The sequence below is a fragment of the Gopherus evgoodei genome, chromosome 5 (genome assembly GCF_007399415.2).
Source record: "Gopherus evgoodei ecotype Sinaloan lineage chromosome 5, rGopEvg1_v1.p, whole genome shotgun sequence".
In the NCBI taxonomy this organism is placed as follows: Eukaryota; Metazoa; Chordata; order Testudines; family Testudinidae; genus Gopherus; species Gopherus evgoodei.
The window spans coordinates 118,945,657-118,967,839 of NC_044326.1; the positions used below are offsets into that span (position 1 = coordinate 118,945,657).

The window sequence follows — 22,183 nt, forward strand, 5'->3', positions numbered from 1 at the left end:
GATTAATATTGAACACTTGTCAAAATCCCACTTTAGTCCACTAATGTAGGTACCTAATTGTGGATATGGGAGCCTACCTTCAGGCACCCGTTATTTTAAAATCTTGGCCATGGTTTTTATCTTCACACTGTCCCTTTAAATACATGACCAACTAGCTTACAAATGCAGATTGTAGCACAGGTAATAAACTGCATGTGCAGAGTACATATTCTTGACAGTTTTGCTGATTATGCCTAGTAACCTCTTTTTTCAAATGAAATATTTCAGTGGCTTTAGTCATTTCTCTGAATATGAAAAGTGATGATTTCATAACGCAGCATAATTTCTTGCCAAATTTAATCTTTTGCTGTACATAAGTGCCAAAAAGCATAAATTTCTGGGCTTTGGAGTTTTTTTCTTCTTAAACAATTTAGCCATGGAGAAACCTCCTTTTGTTTCCATTTCAAAAAAGAGAGGAGAAGAGAGAAAGAATGAGTACTTGGGGACAAATTTCAATCCAGAATTAGTTCTTCTACCAAAGCTATAAATTCCACAAGACAACTGCTGACTGACTCTTTTCCTGAAGTCAGTTCTTTATGTAACTCAGTGGCTTAGATCTTGTTACTGGGACAGAAAGCCTTAAACATCTCGATAAGCTGCTGGGATCCAACCCAGACAAGTATTAACTGAAAGACGTAAGTTTCTAATGGGCACTTGGTGGCCCAACTGGACTGAAGAGATGTCAAAATCAAAAAATCACCACTGTTGTTAGCACTAATTATTACCCTTGCTGGCAATCTAAGCATGTATATCTAAGACCATGGAGACTGAACTACCTCATTCACTTACAGTTGGTCTTTCTAAGGCTAATTTGAGGCAAATTAGCAGGGCTGTGAGAGGAAGCTTGTATTTCTATGTTCTGTGCTGTAAAGATTTTGGTCCTTAGTTCTGTCAGTCTGGCAGCTTTCACAAGGGCTAAATTCACAAAGATCTTTTAAAATCAACCATTTTCTCTGCTTCTATCTATATTTGCATCTCTCTCTTTCTGACCTTCCTAAGTCATGTCGCTTTTTTGTCGCAGTGGATGGTAGATGGACAGCGTGGAGTAAGTGGTCTACCTGTGGAACAGAGTGCACCCATTGGCGCAGGAGGGAATGCACAGCGCCAGCACCGAAGAATGGTGGGAAAGATTGTGAGGGTCTCGTTCTGCAGTCCAAGAACTGCACAGATGGGCTGTGTATGCAGAGTAAGTGGAAGTATATTAATCTGTTGTATTGACTTTGGAGTTTGGAAAATATAGCCATTTAAAAAAAACAAATTAAAGCTTGAATGTTATCCTGCCATAAAAATCTCCTCTAAGCAGAAGCTGGAGAGTATCTAAATGAAATATCCTGCACCATAACAACATAAGGAAGAAAGCTACATTTAAGTGAATGACCAAAATAACCCACGTGCAGTGCTGCAAAATTGTGCCATCTAGGCATTGTCTGAATTGGGTGCAAAGCTTCACCACCTACAGCAAGCTTAGGGAGGAATTGTGTATCTGAGGCAAATCCTCTGTAAACTCCCTGGAATAAATGGTGCAGCCTAGTCCTCTCAATATTCTTTACCAGTTTTGTGTGGTGGTGGAGAATGGAGGTAGAGCCATGACCATTGTAATGGTCTGTGCCTTTTCTGAGACCCTTTTCCAGCCCCCCAAGTGCACCACTTTCAAGTGACAGGTCTGTACTCTACTTCTCTTTGGGATGGGACCTTGTGTTCCTTCCACTGTCTGAGTGGTTGTGCTAGGTTATGCCCATCTGGTTGCCCAATTTGACACCTCGCAAGCACCTCGCATAGCACCTATAAGACTTCCCTTCAGGAGTTGGTGGACAGTAATATTATGTAGTGATACAGAAGCAGCTTTTTCAAGACAAAGGATGACTTTTTTGCCAAAATGTTCAAAGCACTCAGATAAATGGATTTAAAACAACAGAGACCAGTAGGTTCAATGTCTTACCTATGCTTGGCATTCCCCTGAAGGCCCTAGGTAGATATAATTTAGTCTTGGTATCCTCTGTTCTCTATAGCCTGCTAGCTGCAGACCCCGACTCACTGATAGTCTGGGAGTCAGCTTGCATCCCTGTCAGTGCTCATTGGCATTCACTGAGCAGCCTCTCTCAACAAAATCAATCCCCCACTCTTTCCTAGGCCTAGGGTCCTGTAACGGTTTAGTACCCTCTTTTGATCCTAGATTTAGCCTTGGGAAGAGTAAACCATTCTAGCTTGATTGGAGCCTGGTGAGGGTTATTATCCAGTTAACACCTTCCTCAAGGACTTTTACCTGTGTCATTGTTTTGCCTTTCCTACTTGGTCCCTGTAACAAAACCCCTTCTGATCTAACTCCTTATCAAGTAGCCCACCGTAAACATTATAATGCACCATATACATAAAAAAACCCCACAGATATTTCCCAATTCTCCACAGTTATGTCCTGTTATGGCTTCCTTTGTGGTAATTTTGTACCCCCCAGGGGCCAGGAAGGAGCAGCCTCTGACCTCTCCCAAATGCAAGGACTTACATTGTCCTTGGCCTATATGTAGAGTGCTTGGGGGAGGGAAGAAGGCTCCTTCCAATGTTCTTCCCCAACTGTGCACCCACACAGATGCCAGGGGTAATCTTGTCTACAGTAGACATAATTACACACTAGCTAGAAACACCTGCAGAATAAATAAACTCCCTTATGGGAAAATACTGTTTCCTGTGTCAAGATCATGTAAACAGACTTGCTGCAGGGTATCTCCTCTGAGGTTTGGGCGAAGTATTCTTCCCTCTTAGTCCACAGGGATGCAGTAGTCTCTGCAACTCTTGTACCCCCTCTCTTTGGAGGAAACAGGTATTGGATCCATGTAGCTTGCATCTCGAGCTCTCTAAAGCTACCACTCCTCACCCTTATATGCAGCAATGTGGAAGCTGAGGGTCTATGTCATAAAGGTGTGCAATAGGAGTGTATCAGTCTCCCTGCAGCCAGGGCCCTTCCCACCCACAGAAGAGGAGGCAGGGTTTGCCTCTTTGTGTAGTGTAGATTTAGAATTCTATATCCAGTATAGCATCACTTGAAGAGAGAACCTGTTGTTTAGTTATTCATTTGGATATTTATAGCTCTGCCATAAACAAGCACCCATCCAATGCTCTGGGTGCCCTGACTAGTCTTTTAAAAAATCCAACTTTTTAACCAAATGACACATCTGTTACCCCAGATCAAACAAAACTCCCAGAAATGTAAATAGAACAAAATGAACTGACCTCTCCAAACACCCCCAGCAGCTTCCCATATCATCATTATTGCTAGGCCCATCGTCTTATGGGCCAGGAAGTTAAGATGGATGTTGCAGCTCTCCCTGAAGGTTAACAAACTCGGGCTCTTTCAGACCAGAGGAAGAATCGAGTTGAAAAGCTTTGGTGACCTACAGAGAATACCTTGCCTGTTGACCTCCCTCTCTGATACCAAAGAGGCTCCAGCCCACTGTCTCTGATGGTCCCAGGAGAGAGAGTCTCACAGATAGACGGGTCTCGGGGCTGATAGAGCTTTTATAGTTCAAAACCAACATTTTCAAAAAATCAACCTAGTAAAGCCGACCATAGGCCTTTAGCACTGTTCATTTGCACACACAGAATTGGTTCTAGGTACATTACTTTGTTCCTTTTTTATATTTAAATGAATTTAAAGCCAGACTGATAGCGCTGGAGACAGAAGCTGTCTGTTCGCAGAACAAGTACAGCATTGGCAACAGGTTTCAACACACTGACCCTCCAATGTGCCTCAGCTGCTAAAACTTAGAGGAGAGTTCAGTCTTCAGGACGATCCCGGTGTTGGCCACTCCACTATGACTGCCAAGAGGTTCCCAATAGTCAAGGGTTATGCTGGTTTTTTTTTGTGAATTTGACACCTGTTCTCAAGGAACTCAACCATCCCACGGAGTCTTTCAGATGATATATTAAAAATGGAGGTCCTATCTGCACTGCTGGTTCATTAAAGATCTACTGAACTTATAATAAGAACAGTGGTTGTTTCCAATGGCCTTTGCCAAAATTTGCCTTCTTCCACTCCTCTGCATTTTATTGTACTGCTTTCTGATTCTCCACCTGGCTGCAGCTCTCCATCACCCAAGGGGCTGCAGTTGTATCTGTATAGTGGTTGTATGTTCACAGTTGTATGTTCAAATAGGCCACAGAAATACCATTAGCTAGTATGCAATGATTTTCACTCGCTACCAAACAGGGCTAGATTTGAACAAGAGACCTAGACATAGAAAAATCTGTATCGAAACCCTAGCTATCCAACCTCAAAACATGATTTTGCCTTCAGTTTTCCAGTTTAACCAAAAACTGACTCATCCACATGGCCACCTCTTCATTTGAGTTTTGATGCTTTGAGTGACAGCTTCATGAAACCAGCTGTAATTTTTCCATTTCTATTTTTGTGGGGGAAGGAAAAGAGAAGCTGAACTTTTCTCTAAAAGTAAAAAAAAAAAAAAAAAAAAAAAAAAGTCATGCTAAAGTAAAGTTATATGACACCCTGAAAATATGGGTTTGTAGCGGGAAAGCTAATGTATCCTTAACTCCAGTGGTGTGAATGAGCCATTATGGTAAATTAGCAAGAAAAGAAACCATCTCCACTCTAAAGAGCTCTTTATTACCAGATTATATTTAGACAGGTGTGTGTCATCTTTGGGTATATGCATAAGCAGAGTCATTTCAGTAGAAATCTCATGAAAACAAATTCATAATGCTGCTGCAGAATAAAAGCCCCTGTAGGGATCCCATTTTTATGTAGATGGTATATTGCATTTTATTTGTGAAAGTGACTGCTGGGAGTAAAGCACAGATCTTCGAAAGGAGAGAGGGCGATGCTAATGTGAAACCCACTCTGCATTTTTATATGTATATGGAGGGTGGGAGGAAATGAAAATAATATACAGTTGCATATTGATCTCCTTAGCTCCAGGGGTTGAGATTGTCCCTCAGTGTTGGAGTTTAATGGTAATGTCTTTATACATATGGGGTTCATATACCTGTAAAACTTACAATCCTGCTCCATAATCCATCACTGCTGAATAGACTGATTTGCCACACTTTAACTCTGTGCCTGCTATTCTTTCTCTCTCTCAATTTATGTAAATCCATTCAGAACACTTTTATTTTTACTTCTGTATAGCGTTGGGTTCCTCCAGATGAACTCATAGTGCATCTGTGTGCTGAGCTAGGGAGGAACACAGGACCCTTTTCATTCCTGGAACACACTGAAATTCATTACGGATTATTAGATTTTCATCTGGATTGAGTTGGAATTAGATTTTTTTCATAACTTGGAGGCCTTTGAATCCAGATCACACATTTTCAAAGAACTCCTAGCAGCTTTCCCTTGTGGGCACATGGATAAGAGCCAAAGGACCCAAGATCAAGCCATCTCTGTGCTTGGATTCTTTTCTGATTTCTACTTTGTTGGCTGCTTAATTGCATGCTATGCAGATTCTACCCATTAGAGCAGTTTCTCCCTTCCTTCCCAGAATCAGTCTTCATCAAAAACTGATATATCAATTAAATATAGTAATGTGGAGGTCTAAGAATTATTAAATAGCTTCTTGTAGCAGGAGCGACTAACCCATTGCTTTGACAGAAACTCACTTGTAAAAAAATATATATAAAAGAGATATCCCAGGAAATATTGGATTGAATCAGTCTAATTTACAAGCCCTTTCTCTTCCAGTCTATTATTCACTACACTAACATCACTTGGGCAAATCAATAAGCTCTTTCATCAGTCTGCCCAACTCCAACACAGAGCAGCAGTCTATACCACTATCGATTTCTGTGTGGGGATGAAAAGTGTGGAGCCTTCCCCATCCCTTGTAATTACAGTATTTTACACCCAAAGCTGTAGTTTCTGCTTACTGCTAACCATGGTGTTTCTGGTGCAACTCTGCTGTCACATTTATTCAGACTAATGATCTTGCTAGTGTACACACACACTCCTATTCAGTAGCTAGTATTTTTCCCTTAATATGAAAGAATGAATAAGCATTAAACTAGCATGCCCGCAGAGAGACAGGAGGCAGATTGAAAAAGAAAAGTAACTGCAGTGAAAATTTAGGACAACTGTTACTATTGTAAACCTCCAAATATATTGTATCACCTAGCAGGAGTCTTTATAGTAATTTAATAATTTATTGTAATAGCATTAATAAGCCCTCAGCAACATCGTCTACTGTGTGTGTAATAAAAACTGGCACCACTCACAGTAGTTAAATTATTTACCACCATATTTGCAGCATATCTCATTTGAAGCACAGAGATTAGGTTAAATATCACAATGCTTTGAGATCCTTGCCTGCAGGACTCTATTGACATTCAAAATATTCCATATTATTCATTGTTTTAATAATAGTAATGTCAGTCTTACAAGAGTATATAATTTGTCATCTTTATGTATTAGAAGGTTAACACTTCACATTTGTCCACATTTTCCTGCCAGGCATCTATTACATAAGTTGCTTCTTGAGAAGGAAGAAAGGTTAACCTAGTATTAATGTCTGCTGTGCTTTCTGTTGCAGCAGTTTCTTGCTGGAACATACATATTCTGCACATGTGCTGCTTGTTCAATGTAATACACTAGAATCTTCTGATGAAATAAGCATGTTTCCCTTTTCGGTTTTTTTAAAAGGAGAGGTGCTGTGAAGAATTGTAGCCCAGAGTAACCTGATGAGAACCTAGAGAACTTCTGAGCACTTCAGTGTGCGAAGAGTAAGGGGATGTTTTTCAGAATCAAGGAGGGAAGCAAAGTTGTCTCAAGGGAGATCACAACAGAAGCTAGTGTGTGTGTGTAAAAGAATGAAAGGAAATCCTTTATTAAAAGCATGTGGGTTGAGAAACAACTTTTAATATGTTCAGTCTCCCTGCATACTAATGTATCCACCTTGCCAGCCTTGCTGAGCTCTTTCAGGAAGAGCTGCTTTAATTTAAAGGGTCTTCTCATCTTTTCTTCCATTCCATTCCTGGGGGGAGGATTTCTGTAGCATTTGTTATTTGATATAAAATTCATCCAGATCTGCAATTCTGTTTGTTTAGCCTGCTAATAAACAATGGGTGAGATTTTCAAAGCGCTCTGATGAGTTTGGACACATCTTCTTACTATTGTTTGTATTATATTCATGCAAAAAGGCCCCAATTCAGAACAAGGTTCCTCTGTGCTAGACACTGTACAAACATGTACTGAGAAACAATCCCTGGCTCAAACAGCTTATGATCTAAATAGACAAAAGGCAAAATAGGAGACAGAGAGGTGAAGTAACTTGTCCAAGGTCCCACAGCAGGCCAATGGCAGAGCTGGGGATAGACCCAGGACTCCTGATTCCCAATCCACTTGAGCACTATACCACTCCATTAATTTTAAGAGAAGATATTTTTTCTAAAGCCTTTGGACTGCATTGAAAATGTCAACTTATATTAAGCATAGCAGCATGCATATATGAAAGAAACTCCAAACATTCTTCCTGTATATCTTTAATCATTGTAAATTCCCTATCTCTTCTCTTCTTTTCTCCTTTATTTTTCCCTCATACCCCAGGCCTAATAATGATAATATATAATAATAAAAGATCTTCTCCACTTAGATGAAGAGATGAAGAGAAAGACATGTAAACTGATAATAGATGTCTTGTTGATGCAGACCCAGATAGAGAAACAGAATAACCAGGGCCCTATCAAGTTCACAGTCCATTTTGGTCAATTTCATGGTCATAGGATTTTAAAAATAATAAATTTTATGATTTCAGTTATTTGAATCTGAAATTTCATGGTGTTGCATTGTAGGAGTCTTGACTCTACTACCCTTACTTCTGTGCTGCTGCTGGCAGCAGCACTGCCTTCGGAGATGGGCTGCTGGAGAGCGGCAGCTATTGGCTGGGATCCCAGCTCTGAAGGGAGTGCCGCCATCAGCAGCAGCACAGAAGTAAGGATGGCAGGTCTGGTATAGCCATCCTTATGTGCTGCTGCCTGCAGAGCTGGGCCCTCAGTCAGTAACCACCACTGTCCAGCCACCCAGCTCTGAAGGCAGCACAGAAGAAAGGGTGGCAATACCACAGTCCCCCTAAAATAACCTTGCAACTCCCTTTTGGGTCATGACCCTCAATTTGAGAAATGCTGGTCTCCTCCATGAAATCTGTATAGTATAGGGTAAAAGAACACACAAGACCACATTTCACAGGGGGAGACCAGATTTCATGGTCCGTGACACATTTTTCATGGCTGTGAATTTGCTACAGCCCTAATAATAACATAATGATAATACATAGCGCTCAGCCATAGATTTCAAAGCCCCTTACAGAGATGGGTAAGTATCACTATTCCCACTTCACTTGGCTTAGCAAGGCACAGAGAGGTTGCATGACTTGCCATGGGTCAAACAGCAAGTCAGCATCAGAGTCATTCCAATCTTTTGATTCCTTGCCCCAGAATCAACCCAAAGGTTAAACTGCAGCAGCAAGACTGAAGGTACATAACTCAGTGAACTCTTGTAATGGAGGAAGCAGTTTGTAATTGAATATTTTAAGAAATCTCTAATAGACATAATGTTGATCCACTAATTCTGAAGTCATTGGCGCTCTTGGGGTAAGAAGTAAGAAAACTAGAATAAAAGAATTATTCTGGTCTTTAGTTTATAGAGCTGTTTAGTCTGGTGCATATTGCCAAACAGCTGCCTGAATATCCTCCTCCTGTGCCAGAAGGAGCCTCTTCTCCAGCAGGGTTAGCATCTCATTCTCCTTTTTCAAATCTCTCTTCAAATTTCATTTCTTTTGCCAAGCCATCTGCCACTCATCTCTATTTGGACACTCCCTTTCATCACTTCAGCTCCTGACCACACTACAGTGGCAAAGCAAAGCAAACTCCAAGAATTGTCAGCTTAATATGAAAACTCAAATGAAATCCTAGGCTTGTGTGTCTGTGCTCTACAAACCCAATTTAAAGTGTCTAGGTCTTTCGGATTTTGAGACATGACCCCCAAAATATGTGATAAGAATTAGCCAAAAGGGCAAACCACTTACCTATTAATCTTCCAAATGTCAGAATTGCCTGGGCTAATTAACAGCAAATTTTAGCAAAAAGTTATTCTTCCCTTCCACCCACTTCCCCACACACATGTGATGTGTGAACTTAAACTGGGAAAGGACCTTTCTAAGGATTTTAATTAAGGGTCAGAAATCTAATTTATAATGAAAACATAGTTACAGCCTTAAGTATGGAATATCACAATCTTCCCTTCACCACCAAGGAGAGAGAGACTCTCGGTAAAAGCCAGAGTCAACAAATGAGTAAGTACTAGGAGAGATTCACGAAACCTCAAACACCATGCTGTTGTCTCACTCCAAAACTTGTCAATAATAAGATCTTCAGATGCAAGATAAATTATGGTGAATTATCTCTAGGATGTCTGATGTCACATCTGACCTTTGACATCATTAGTGCAGACATAAAAGGCTTTCTATATAACAGCAAGTGTCTTAGTCATAGAAAGAGACTGGACATATTTCTTATGGTTGGCTTTTAGGAACTCTAGAGACTTTTTTCGCCACAAAAAAATATGATGACCTTGTAGAGATCACATCATCTGTTTATGTGCTATTGCTGCTGGGAAGCAGCAGGGAAGGAAAAAGTTTATGAACTGCTATTGTAAGAGTAGCTGCAGATTATTCTTACTATAGGTATTATTTATTCCATAGGAAACCTATGTTAGGAGAGCATTAAGAAAGCACTCAAAGTCAGAATATATTATTTCTTTTAAGGATGCACTTATACCCTTAACTCTGCCCTCTTGTGCATGTGCAGAGCCGGATGTTTGTCTCTACCAATGTCTCTATAGTCACTCTAGTGTTACAGAGGACATTGAGACAAGCCCTAAAGGGGATAGTGAGGAGTCTCATAATGTGGGAGAATCTCTGTGCTGGTATAAAACACTCCCTCCCGATGAAGGGAAAATGATGGGTGTGTGCTGGACTGCAAAGGAGCATAGCTGGATTATGCTAGCTCTAACTGGCATAATGGTCAGAGGGCCTAAAAGAGCCATTGCTGACAGATTGCTCCCCAGGTTCAAGAGGACAAAAATCCACCTTTGTCTACCGTCCCTCTGAAGTGTACTCAGCAGAGTCCTGGCACACCCAAAGAAGTGGCCCACAGTCTTTTATTACTTGGTCTCATACCATTTTTCAAATACAGCTTAACATCGTACCATTTTTTTTTGAACAACCTTAGATGCAGGTGTGCCGTGGCCCCTCTTCTTCCCCGCCTCAGGGCATGAGGGAAGGAGCACACTTTGCAGACAGTTGCAAGGTTCCACACTGGCTGTAGGACCCTACAATGGCTGTACTTCATAAAGCCTCGATGGGACCCTGCTAGGACAGTGCAACTTTGCACTGCAGGATCCCTAGCTGCAGAAATGTAACCCTGAGAGTTTATCACTCCTGTATTTTATTTCTTAATACAGGATGTGTTTTAGTGTCAAACATTAATGAATATGCAACCTCTACCATGGCTTTCCAGCTGATTTATAGCAGGGACACTAATCCCTTTTCTAAAGCATTCAGCATTCAGTCAGTACCCTTTCTACTAAAGCAAACAGATAAAGGCCAAAAAGAAAAACTGAGAAAACAAAGCAACAGTTTGTTTCTATGTAGGTGTAATACAGCTTTCATCACACCTTTCATTTCATAGAGAAAGGTTAAGTTTCTAAGAATTTTTTTAAATAGCTTATTTGAAGTTGTATATATAATTGCAGACTCATTACTGATGTTAGGAGAATATTTTACTTTTTTGCATTACCATAAAAGAAAATAGAATACAACATCCGAAAAAGAAAAGAAAATACCCCCATCTTCCTTTAGTAAGTTGCTTGCATGACCAAGCAATTCAGAGTCTCCATTTTAGAGGAAGAATGAGATCATGGATCCAATCCTCCATTGATATGTATCACCTGGCATTACGCCAGCAGAGAACTGTGTTGGCTGGGTGCGCTTGTGTTATACATGAAGCACTTAAAGGAAGGAAATTCCAAGTGTTAATTCTGCTGCATCAATATTAATTCAACCAGTTTGTACACTTAATTGTATCCATTAATAACAAACAGTACTATACTGCATTATCGTTTATAGTTAACCAGGAAAGTAGACATGCACACACATGTGCAGTGTGGCTGAGTTAACACTGTCAGGGCACCTTCGGCTTTTGCAGGCTCCCACTCTTTGAGCAGTACACTTGATTTGTCACCTCAAGTTTGCATTAACTAACAACTCTCCATGGTCAATGAAGGTTTAGATTGGAGTATGGGACAGAAATGGCATTAGTGGTATGGTTCAATGCTACAGTAGTGGGATTGCAAATACTTCAGGGCAGTGCTTATAGTGTTTTGACAGTTCTTTCCATTGGAATTTTTTAAAAAATGTGTATGGAAACATTCCTATTGGTTAAAGATTTTACAAAATATAAATTGGCAATGTCACTTTAAAGTAAGGAAGGAAGATACTGCTGTTGAACTTGCTGAGCTTGGAAGTAGCAGGGTATCCTTAACTGAAGCGTCTTTAAAATAAGGGTAAATATATGTCACTCAAACAACAACTCCACACACCAAAAAACCCCAAGGGCCTGATTCAGATGCCACTGAAGTCAAAGAAAAGACACTGATTCTGAATCTGAATTTACTCAAACTTTTCAAAAGAATTTTCTGGGCTGAGACCAAGTGCAGAAAATGTCAGCCACCCAAAAAATGAGTCACTGGAAAAGGAGATTTGAATGAAAGCTGAAAGCAACCTTTTTCATATGTGGGTACCTTAAGAGAATACCAAATCCTGCCTTTAGACACCAAAATTTGAAATTATGTACCTACATGCCCATTTTGTATTACTTAAGTGCTGATTTGAGTGATCATATTTAAAAGACTTTGGTTGTTATGTTTAAGTACCTTGGTTTGAAAACGTGTCCATCACAGCTTTATGAGTCAGAATGTATTGACCAATCAGTAACAACATATTACTACTCCATTTAGAATTCTGCATTCCTGTGTAAAAGCAGAGAAAGAAATAGCAGTGATTAAATGCTCATGTTTCTCTTCTCCACCTTTGATGAGATTAAACGGCAGTAACTTTGGAGTCCAGAAAAGGAAATACTGTTACATCAACTTATAAATCCACCTGCTGAGTTCACTGCCACATGAGGGCAGGGGACAGATAGCGTGGCTGGATTTTTGAAAGAACTGCGTAATTTTATGACCATTGGTTACATCTGAAGCCTCGTGTGCAAGGCAAAGTACAGAGCATCTGCAGTTTAAAGATGGCTAATGACAGATTCAGATAGAGTGCATTAAAGTGAACAGGGAGATCTTGGATACTTTATTCAAGTTTGTGCTATACAAGTTAAAAGTGCCCATCATAAGCTCTGGGTGACCATGAGAACTCTTAAAATACACCCCCACCCAAAAAAAAAATGGACCCTAGCAATTACCTGCAGACAGAATTATCCTGGCAGCAGCATAAATATAACAAATATTTAATAAGACCCATTAACAAAATCACCAAGGAGCGCTCCCCCAACCATTCCCCGGCCTCACCCAACTCCCTGCAGGAAAGGGAGAAAAGATGGGCCTTGCAATATTCCCTGGAGATTACAAGTTCTATTATGGATCAAAGAGTGAAGAAAGTTCCAAAGGCCCTCCTAGCAGCTTTATTTGTTTTATACCACGGGGAGAAAAGCCGTCTCCTAGATAGATAATGTCTCAAGTAGCTTTAGGGTTGCATAGATAAAAACCTACAGCCCAGAATCAATCCCTGAACCAATAGGCAGCTAGTGCAGTTCATGCAGCATGTTAGGGCAGGGACCTTCTTTTTGTTTGTACAGTGACTGGCACAGTGGAGTCCTGGCCCATGGCTTCCAGGTGGTACTGCAATGCAAATAATAATCATTCTTCTTCTTATTATTATTATTGATATTTAACAATAGAGCAGAAGTTAATGTGCTTGCAAAGAGAAATCTACTTAGCAAGTGGGCTGCTGAATTTTGCATCAGATGGACTGAAACAATAGTTCCATGTAGATCGCAGTAGTCTAATTTTGAGGTGACAAAGGATGTAACATGATGTAATAGTATAGAAGTCCACATCCCAGTAATGATTAGTGTAGACCAAAAATTCAGAGCTGCTAGGTTGGCTACTACGGACATCTCTGGAAATTTTGAAAAAGGACTCCAGGAAGTCAGTCTCGTAACTTTTTGCATAATTACCTTTCAGAGTGATGAATTTTTCCATTTCCCAAATATCCCATCTCTTAAAAAAGAGCCAAAGTATCTTTTGCATGGAGTGGGCTTTTCTTCTCTTCTGCAAGTAAATTATTTTAGGGGACTTTTTGCCATATGAAGAGAAATCCTCTCTCTACTTATTAATTCTGCTACCTTCCCACAAAGGCAAGGTGTTATCCGGGTACCAGAAATTTTATCCACTTAGTTACATCTTGGTGTCACTTACCTATTGCCTTTGGCATGAATCTGCTTTCTGGAGGTCAGAGCAGGAGAAAGGGAGTCAGGATACTTGGTTTCTATTTCTAACTTTTGGGGCATATCTACACTTACAAATTGCACTAATTTAATTAAATCCGTTTCTAAATCTATTTAGTTAAATCTGTGCAACCCCGTAAATCGGCTTAAGAATGACTGGTATTGAAATATAATTAATCTCAATGGATACAAGGCAGTCAAAGGTCTTTTCTACCCACAAAAGTTAACTAGACCAGTGCAACCCCGTAGTGGATTATATCAGTATAAAGGATGTTTATATCAGTACTGCTATTCCCATAGGGGAAAGGGAATCAGTTATTATGGTATAAGGCACCTTTATAACTGTTTCAGTTTTCAAAAAAAAAAAGCTCACCCCTCACCACTTCCACTGAAACAGATATACTGGTACAAAAACTGTGCAGAGCAGGCTGTAAACTCAAGAGAGTTGTACCAATTTAATTAAATCAATTTAGAAATGAATTTAGTTACATTAGTGCAATTTCAATGTGTAGACATGGCCTCTGACTGACTCACTGTATGTGACTTTGGGCTAGTCAATTAACCTCTCTGTGTTACTATTTTCTGTATGTGAAATGAGGATAATAAATACCTCACTTTGAAAAGCATCTGAGATCTTCAGCGGGAAGGGCCTATGTAAGTGTAAAATATAATTATTCATATTTTTATTGTTCCGGCAGTAACACGCACAAGAAATAAACAACAAAGCACCAAAAGAACCTTTGGAAATGTTATATTTCAAAACAAGCCAAGTGACAGGCTTAAGTTACTTTCCTCAAAGCAAGTTACTGACTATGAAACCAGCTGCTCAATGCATGAGTCAGCAGCACCAGCAGGAGAGTCAAAGCCTGTTAACAGCACCTTTCTTAGTTCCCCTAGTTTAAAATTTTCATAATACCAGTACAAGTCCCTTAGGTACTTGGCAAACAGCACTACTGATAGAGCCGGTGGGGGGAATATCATTTTGCATGGCACTCACTCTGAAGATGGGAGGGAAGCCATTTTTCATTATCATGGGTACTAATCTCAGCAGGTTTGCCTCATTATCTGAAGAGAATGTCTTAGCTCATTGTTTCAGAGTGGGATCAGAGGGGCCAGCATGAAAAACAACTGTCTAAAGAGATACCTGTGTTGTTATTCTGGAGGGTGGCAATAATCTCATATCCCCCACTGCCGCCGTCATCAGAGTGTGTCCTCGAGCCTTCTGCCTGTTTCTACCATTTGAATTCTCTCCCTCTGTTAAAAGTGAAAGGAAAAGTTATTTTTTTAAAAGCTGTTTAGAAGTGAAGTTTTACTTTGAATTGTGACTTTGTAAAAATGGCATGGGAGGGCTCCTTGCTTATTATCTCGCAACAGTTTCCAAAACAGTTGTGCTCAATAGTTCTGCAAAATTCAGCCTGGGCTTTGAAAGTCAAGCCTGGAATAAAGGTCATAAACAAGAATAAAAAATTCTGCAGGCCTAAATTATGCCCTCAATGGCACTTGTGCAACCCAATATGGGTTTGCACAGATGCAGCTGATTGGAATTTAGTAACCAGTTCAGTTGCTGATGTACAGGAGGGAATAGAATCCAGCTGCTTTGTCTTAGATGTATTGGCTTTGAAAGGCTAACAGGCCTAGCAAGCAGTAAAGCTTTATTTTTTCCATTTAAGTAAATAGTTCAATACTCACACAAAGCAGATCTTCTGAATAAGATGATGCCAATATTTTGTAGCTGCCTTTTCATGAAAGTTGTAATGTTTTAAATTCATCAGTGGCAGAGTGTATATAGAGTTAGAAGTTGCAAAGAAGTATTTTTAACAAATAGAAATCTATGGTGCAGTCACATCAGGATAAATTTGACCCAGAATATTTAAAATCATCCCTGTGTTTACTTACCCATGTTATCTCTTTTGAGTGGCAGTTACTATAGCTAATCTATACCTCATAGCAAGGGTAACACAGGACTCTGAACTCAAAACTTGCCAGGTTAAAATAAAACAAAAAACAACTTTTCAGTTCCCCTGTAATGCAGCATCATTTTTTTGGTTTTTAGGGAATTTTCCTATTATAGCACCATCTATTGGCTGGATTTCAGAAGGCATCTTTGTCTGCTGCAGGAAGGACATCTAAGCCCTCGTCCAGACTAACCCGCGGCATCGGCGGGTTAAAATCGATTGCTCGGGGATCGATATATCGCGTCTAGTCTGGACGCGGTGTATCGATCCCCGAGCGCGCTTACATCGATTCCGGAACTCCATCAATCCGAACGGAGTTCCGGAATCGACACGGAGAGCCGCGGACATCGATGGAGCGCCGTCCAGACTGGTGAGTACCTCGATTTTAGAAATTCGACTTCAGCTACGTTATTCTCGTAGCTGAAGTTGCGTATCTAAAATCGATTTTAATTCCTAGTCTGGACGTGGCCTAAGACTGAATTCTTCTCTCACTGAGTTTAATAAATCCAGAGCAATTCCACTGATGTCACACCAGTGTCACTGAGAGCAAATTTAGTCCTGTATCACCTCCCCACAGTAGGCCAAGATGTCTTCAGGTTTCCACCAAATCCCTGAAGTTTTCATATTGTATAGTGACACTGGTGCAGCTGCAAACACTAGCATGAACTTTCCCAACCATGGACTGACTAACTGTGCTCTCACTGCCCCAGACTTTCAGCAGTTGCTTGCCTGACTTCTCTCCTTAAGAAGAGCTCTTTGTAAGCTCAAAAGCTTGTCCCTCTCACCAACAGAAGTTGGCTCAATAAAAGATATTAACTCACCTCATCTCTCTTCACTCCTTGCATCCTTTTCATGTCCTAAACTCCAGTGTTATGAGTTCACTAGTACGAGAGAGAAACAATTAAAAATGCAAACTGGCAAACCTGCCTCAAGGAATCATACAAATGAGTGAGGAATATAATATTTATAAACATAAGCGCAAGCCTGGAATCATTGCTTGGAAATAAGGCATAATGCTATCCCATGGTGCTGCAGCAAAGCGCCTCTGTCATAAAGAATACCTCTGCCTGCCTCTAGTATTTCAGTTAACAGCATGGTTATGTGACAGGTAGTTAGCTTTCATAAATAGTTGGTGTTTTTACAGTACGGCTTTAAAAGTGCCACAGCCTGAGCACAGGAAAGAGAGTCAGGCCCTCCAAAGTTCTCATTTCAGCTCTGACAATGACTCCCTTTGTTGCCTGGGGCATGTCATTTACCTCACCAGACATGATTGACTTCTATGGGATTAGTCTTGGACCCTCTGACTCATTTTCTGCATTGGTAAAAAGGGAATAAAATAAATGCCTACTTCTTGGGGTTATTGCGCCAATCAGCTAGAGCAACTGGAAGAGAAAAAGTGCTACTATATTATTCTAGGAGATGGAAAAGAAATAAAAGAAAGAAGAGATACTCTTACTGTTGATCTGTTTTGGAATAAAACTGAATCATGTTATGATTTTATCAATATTACACTATGCCTTCAAAGATTTAAAATAAATAACTTTATGACCCCAGGTCTTCTATTGATTTTATAATGATTTCAAATTGAACACATTCAGTTTCCAGTTCAATTTGCTGGCACCCTGTGGAATTCCTATTGGATTCCTATTAGAGACAGGATAAAATAATTCCAAGGAAATCCAAAAAGAGAGTTTTCTGTATGGGCTTTGCTCAGCAAATGGGTATTTAACCTCTGACCAATGACGACAAGTCTCCTTCAGCTCTATTAAACCAACAGCAAGCCACTATAATTAAATAAAAAAACTGTTTAGAGCCCTACTGAAAATGTCCTGGGAATTAAACCATATGGCAGGGGTAGGGAAAAAAGACTTTCCATATGCTAATGATGCTTGATGTCTGAAATAAATTAGATCCATTAGAGTTTATGCTCAATAAAAGAAAGACTTTAAGCACTCCAAAGTTAGTGGCTCGAGACCGATTTTGGCTCTGAAATTCAATCTGCCTACTTATTAATTCTTAGTGAGGCTCTGGAGCAGACAGGAGATGCAAAAATCATAATTCTGTGCCGAATCAGAATTGTAAAGTACCATGGGTTTCTTTTCCTTCTTTTTTTTTTTAATTAAACCATTTTTCATGCTTTCCTTTTTTTGGTTCCCCTCATTAATTTGATTTTGTTCCCATTTTTGTTTAATTTCTTTCTTTTTAAGGTTTCATTTATCCTATTTCAACTGAACAGAGAACCCAGAATGAATATGGATTTTCTTGTAAGTTTAATGTTTGATTTTATGTTTCTGATTACTGATGTGATGCTGTTACTTGGTTCAAGATTTACTTTTAGCCCAGCTACATGTGCATCGGGAAAGAGGGACTTAATGTACAGCATGAGTTGCATCCTGCTTGCTTAATGGGAGGGAAGGAGGGGCAGTGTTACAATTGTCAATAGACTTGTGAGAGCGATAAAGTGGGTGAGTTCATATCTTTTATTTGAGCAACTTCTGTGGGTGGAAGAGACAAGATTTTCAGCTACACAGAGCTCTTCTTTGGACTTCAAGTCTGTTTAGCTTGAAAGCTTGTCTCTTCCACCAACAGATAATGGTCCGATAGAAGACATTATCTCACCCACCTTGTCTATCTCGTATCCTGAGACTGACATGGCTACAAGAACACTGCAATCAGCTCATGTGGCATGATAACTGCCCTCATTAATAGGTGGACAAAGGAAAGGGGATAAGCTGGTGCTTGAAAGCCAGAAATCAAAGGGAGAAGCCTATTCATATCTAAGGAGGAGTAGGAAACTGTCAAATATGAAATTATTATAAACGTTTGGTTAAAAAGAGAGAGAGAATATGGAGGAGATATAGCATCTTCAGGCTGGAACTCACAGTTCTGCTTCCTGAGAACCTGTTGATGAACAAAAGTGGGTTGCATTTTGAACAATGGAGATTTTAAGAATACATAATAGCTAAGACCAGATAGAGTCCCTTTCAACATCTGCCATATCTCTCCTGCAAGGCAGACTGGCTTACACCTCGGGACAGCAGAGAACAAAAAAATTCCTTCACATGCTCTAAATTAAACCAAAATGGTGCATGAGAAAGATTTGATTTGTTTGCAGTTTCTTCGCTCAGTATGCTTCTTCTAATAGTGGAATATTTCGCTACACACGCAACACATCAATTTTTGATCATGTATTCAGGCCTTTTGGAAACATATCTGGTAGAAAGTGGTGCTAGGTATTACCCTGGGATTAGTGCAGAAGTTATGGTACAAACAGGTAGCGAAAATCTCATGGGCAGGCCTTGTTCCCAAAGGAGAGCTACAGTGAACTTGGCCTTTTGTAAATTACGGCATTCCTTGTTGAATTTTGCTTTCAGTAGATGGTGCTTGCTTCAGCATTTGTCCAAGCATTCCACTAATGAGATCTCAGCATTTGTTTTGCTCTATTTTTGCAGGTTTTTTGTCTCAAATGGGTGTAGGGTGACTTGGAATATTACACTTAGAAAAATATTCGAACTCAATACACATACATTATCAGATCATGCCACAAAAAGTGGCCTTTTATTTTTAAAGTAAGACGTGAAGTAAAAAACCTTTTCGTTATCCAATGTACCACTAAATTAACATTGAATTTTTCATCAGGAATTGATATGGTGTTATACCCCATTTAGCTAAATTTGCTTTATAAGTCTAGTTATAAATGGTTTGTTATGCTGCCTAGTTACTAGATAGATAGATATATAAAGCATGAGAAAATAGCGAAGGAAAATCTAGGATAATTTTTCCTCTGAAAAGGAACAGTCCTGTTATAAAGCTTTGGAGATGGATTTTCAGTTAACCTATAAGAAAGGTAACAAATGTCAGAAGGAAATGACAGTAATACGGATGTATACTCTTGGAAATTCCTGTGACCAGATATCGCTGAACAATGTTTAATTCTTTTGTCCCTCCAGCTGCTCCTGACTCAGATGATGTAGCTCTCTACGTTGGCATTGTGATAGCTGTAATCGTGTGCCTCGCTATTTCAGTGATTGTGGCACTGTTCGTGTACCGGAAGAACCACCGTGACTTTGAGTCAGATATTATAGACTCCTCGGCACTAAATGGCGGATTCCAACCCGTTAACATCAAGGCTGCAAGACAAGGTTAGATGTCATTTCATTTCATGTAGATCAATTCAGGCAGATGCTTAAGGAAATGGTCTTCAGGGTTGTATGAACTATATTCACTGGATGCTAGTTGCCCCTTCATAGAAAAAAGAAAGGTTATGCTCATTTGTTTCTTATAGTCAAGTGCTAAAACCTTATGCTGGGATTTTTCAGACCTACTCTAGAGCATGAAACAGAGGAGTATAAACTTCAGGAGAAAAGGAGTGAGAGGGACACACCGAGACATGTAGAAATAAGGGTTTGTATATAAGTCAGTGGCAAATACATCATTGGGTACAACAGAAACAGGATTCATTCTACCATATCTTAGAATAATACTCTAATAAAGTAATTCCATCACATTATATTTCCCATTTTACTGTCTGATAATCATATTTACTGTGACCTCTCTGTCTGCATGGAGAGATGTGTGGGAGGTATTTACTACTGAGAGATGAGACATTGCTCTGGCGCAAGATTCAGTGGGTGGAAAACGTAATTAATTTCTATCACCAGTTAATAATAGCATAATTATTTGCAGACATCATCAGACAGAAAATGAATGTACAAAGCCAAGACTGGCCCTTGGAAGCTATACATTTGGGCTGAAACTTCTGGCTTTTGATGTCATTCTTTAAGTATTAAAGTTACATCAAGAAAAAAGTAAAACTAGCTGGAGAGTTGTAAAAATGGAACATTAGCAGGGGCAGCACTTTCTTTGCCAACGGTTTCTTTAAAGCTAAGCTGCAGAAGGCACTGTACAACATACCATTGGTGACAATTCTGCACTGGCTGTGGGTGATGAGGAAGATGACCCCACAGGTCTTTTCTATCTCTTCTTTCTATCATTCTGTCTTTGAACTGGTTGAATAAACAGGCTAATGATTCTCATACTTAACATTTATGGAAGGAAAATTAATTAATAAAACTGGTTTTGTCATAGACAGTCTCTTGTACTGAGATCTGACATGTCATATTTGAAGTCAGCGTGCAGACTGGAAAAGAATACAGGTTAAAAATCCTTGGAGTAGGGTTGCACTTCAGTTTTGTGCAGCAATTAGATTCCATAGCAATTGGGCCTATGTAAACCCCTGGAGATGTGTGGATGAATACAAAAGGAGAAGAATATCAGTCTATTAGGGCTTTGCTCATCATTCCCTTTGTGGAAGAAACAAACTCCACTCTCAGGTTGGAAGCAACAAAATCAGAGACAGCTTTATTCAGGACATGCAATTGCAAAGGAAGAACACAGCTGACAGAGAGCATCTCTGCCTCAGTTTCTCCAAAGTACAAGCAAAATCACACAGGCATTTATACCTCTTTGTGATGTGCATTAATTAAAAACATCTGCATTTATTTAGGCTATTTGCTATCTATTCAGTATTTTCTCACTATCTCTTCTCAAACATCGTTATCTCAAGACTAGGTCACACTGACTATTCTGCTGTTTTCCACTCGCTTCTGATGTGAGCCCTGCTTCTACAGGTCTCACAATATTAGGCTAAGACTTGATAGAACAGTTGCTCTGTCTCTGACACTTACATGGTTGCACTTAAACCCTCTCTTTCTTTCCCTGCTTCCACACCTTCAATATGAAGACACAGGTAGAATGGCACCACTAAATCTTCACCCAGAAGGAAGTCTTCAGTGAAGGAGATACAGACGTGGGTAATACTTTGTCGTTTTTTCTCATTTCCAACACAGATCTCCTGGCAGTGCCACCAGACCTCACATCTGCTGCAGCCATGTACAGAGGTCCTGTCTACGCCTTGCATGATGTCTCTGATAAAATCCCAATGACGAACTCTCCAATCCTTGATCCACTGCCCAACCTGAAGATCAAGGTCTATAGTACCTCGGGTGCCGTCACCCCACAGGACGACCTGTCTGACTTCTCATCCAAGTTATCCCCACAGATAACTCAGTCTCTTCTGGAAAATGAGGCCCTGAACATGAAAAACCAGAGTCTTGCTCGACAAACAGACCCATCACGCACTGCTTTTGGCACCTTCAACTCCCTTGGAGGTCACCTGATCATTCCCAATTCAGGTAAGTATTGCACTTATCAGCTTCAGAAGTACCTAGTGAGATTTCAAAAGTGGTGGTTGTTTGGTGGTTATTTAGGCAGAAAAAACAAGGTCACTCCTTGGAATCTGCCTTTTCTATGTTTAGCCCAAACAGCATTTTTTTCCATTCAGGTTTACTCAGCTATTTCACATATCCTTTCTCAAAAGTCCTGGTCTTCTTAAACAACAAATCAGAAGACCGTGACCACTTCCTTCAGAAATATTAGACCTCAGAACTTCCCTGTGTGAAGTGGGATTCAGCATCCTTGACCTTTTCTTTTCATACAGATCCCCAAAATAAACCAAACAACCCAACTTCAAGCCAGAAAGCCTCACTGTTGTTATCATGCATAAAAAGGACAAATTAATTAGAAAACAAATCAGTTGTTCCAGTTCCAGTTTGCTGCAGACTGTGCAGTGCTGAAGCAAGATAGCAGAATACTAATTTTCTGCAGGTGATTGAATA

At 39.9% G+C, this 22,183-nt stretch overlaps 1 protein-coding gene and 1 long non-coding RNA gene across 3 annotated transcripts in view; one reads left to right on the top strand and one right to left on the bottom strand.

The window, feature by feature from the left end:
• Positions 1 to 22,183, top strand: part of UNC5C (unc-5 netrin receptor C) — a 358,155-nt gene that overhangs the window by 293,671 nt on the left and 42,301 nt on the right. Inside the window, exons 7-10 of one of the 2 annotated variants that reach the window (XM_030565104.1) lie at positions 1,061 to 1,225; positions 17,714 to 17,770; positions 19,457 to 19,648; positions 21,356 to 21,700. In XM_030565104.1, the coding sequence (XP_030420964.1) occupies positions 1,061 to 1,225; positions 17,714 to 17,770; positions 19,457 to 19,648; positions 21,356 to 21,700 (759 nt within the window). The remainder of the gene's footprint in view (positions 1 to 1,060; positions 1,226 to 17,713; positions 17,771 to 19,456; positions 19,649 to 21,355; positions 21,701 to 22,183) is intronic. The other variant, XM_030565105.1, reaches the window with a different exon arrangement.
• On the bottom strand, positions 10,833 to 14,798 carry LOC115652722. Its single transcript, XR_004000716.1, has 3 exons — positions 14,696 to 14,798; positions 11,969 to 12,064; positions 10,833 to 11,044 (listed from the first exon to the last, which is right to left on the bottom strand). It is a non-coding gene; the product is annotated as an uncharacterized LOC115652722 (long non-coding RNA).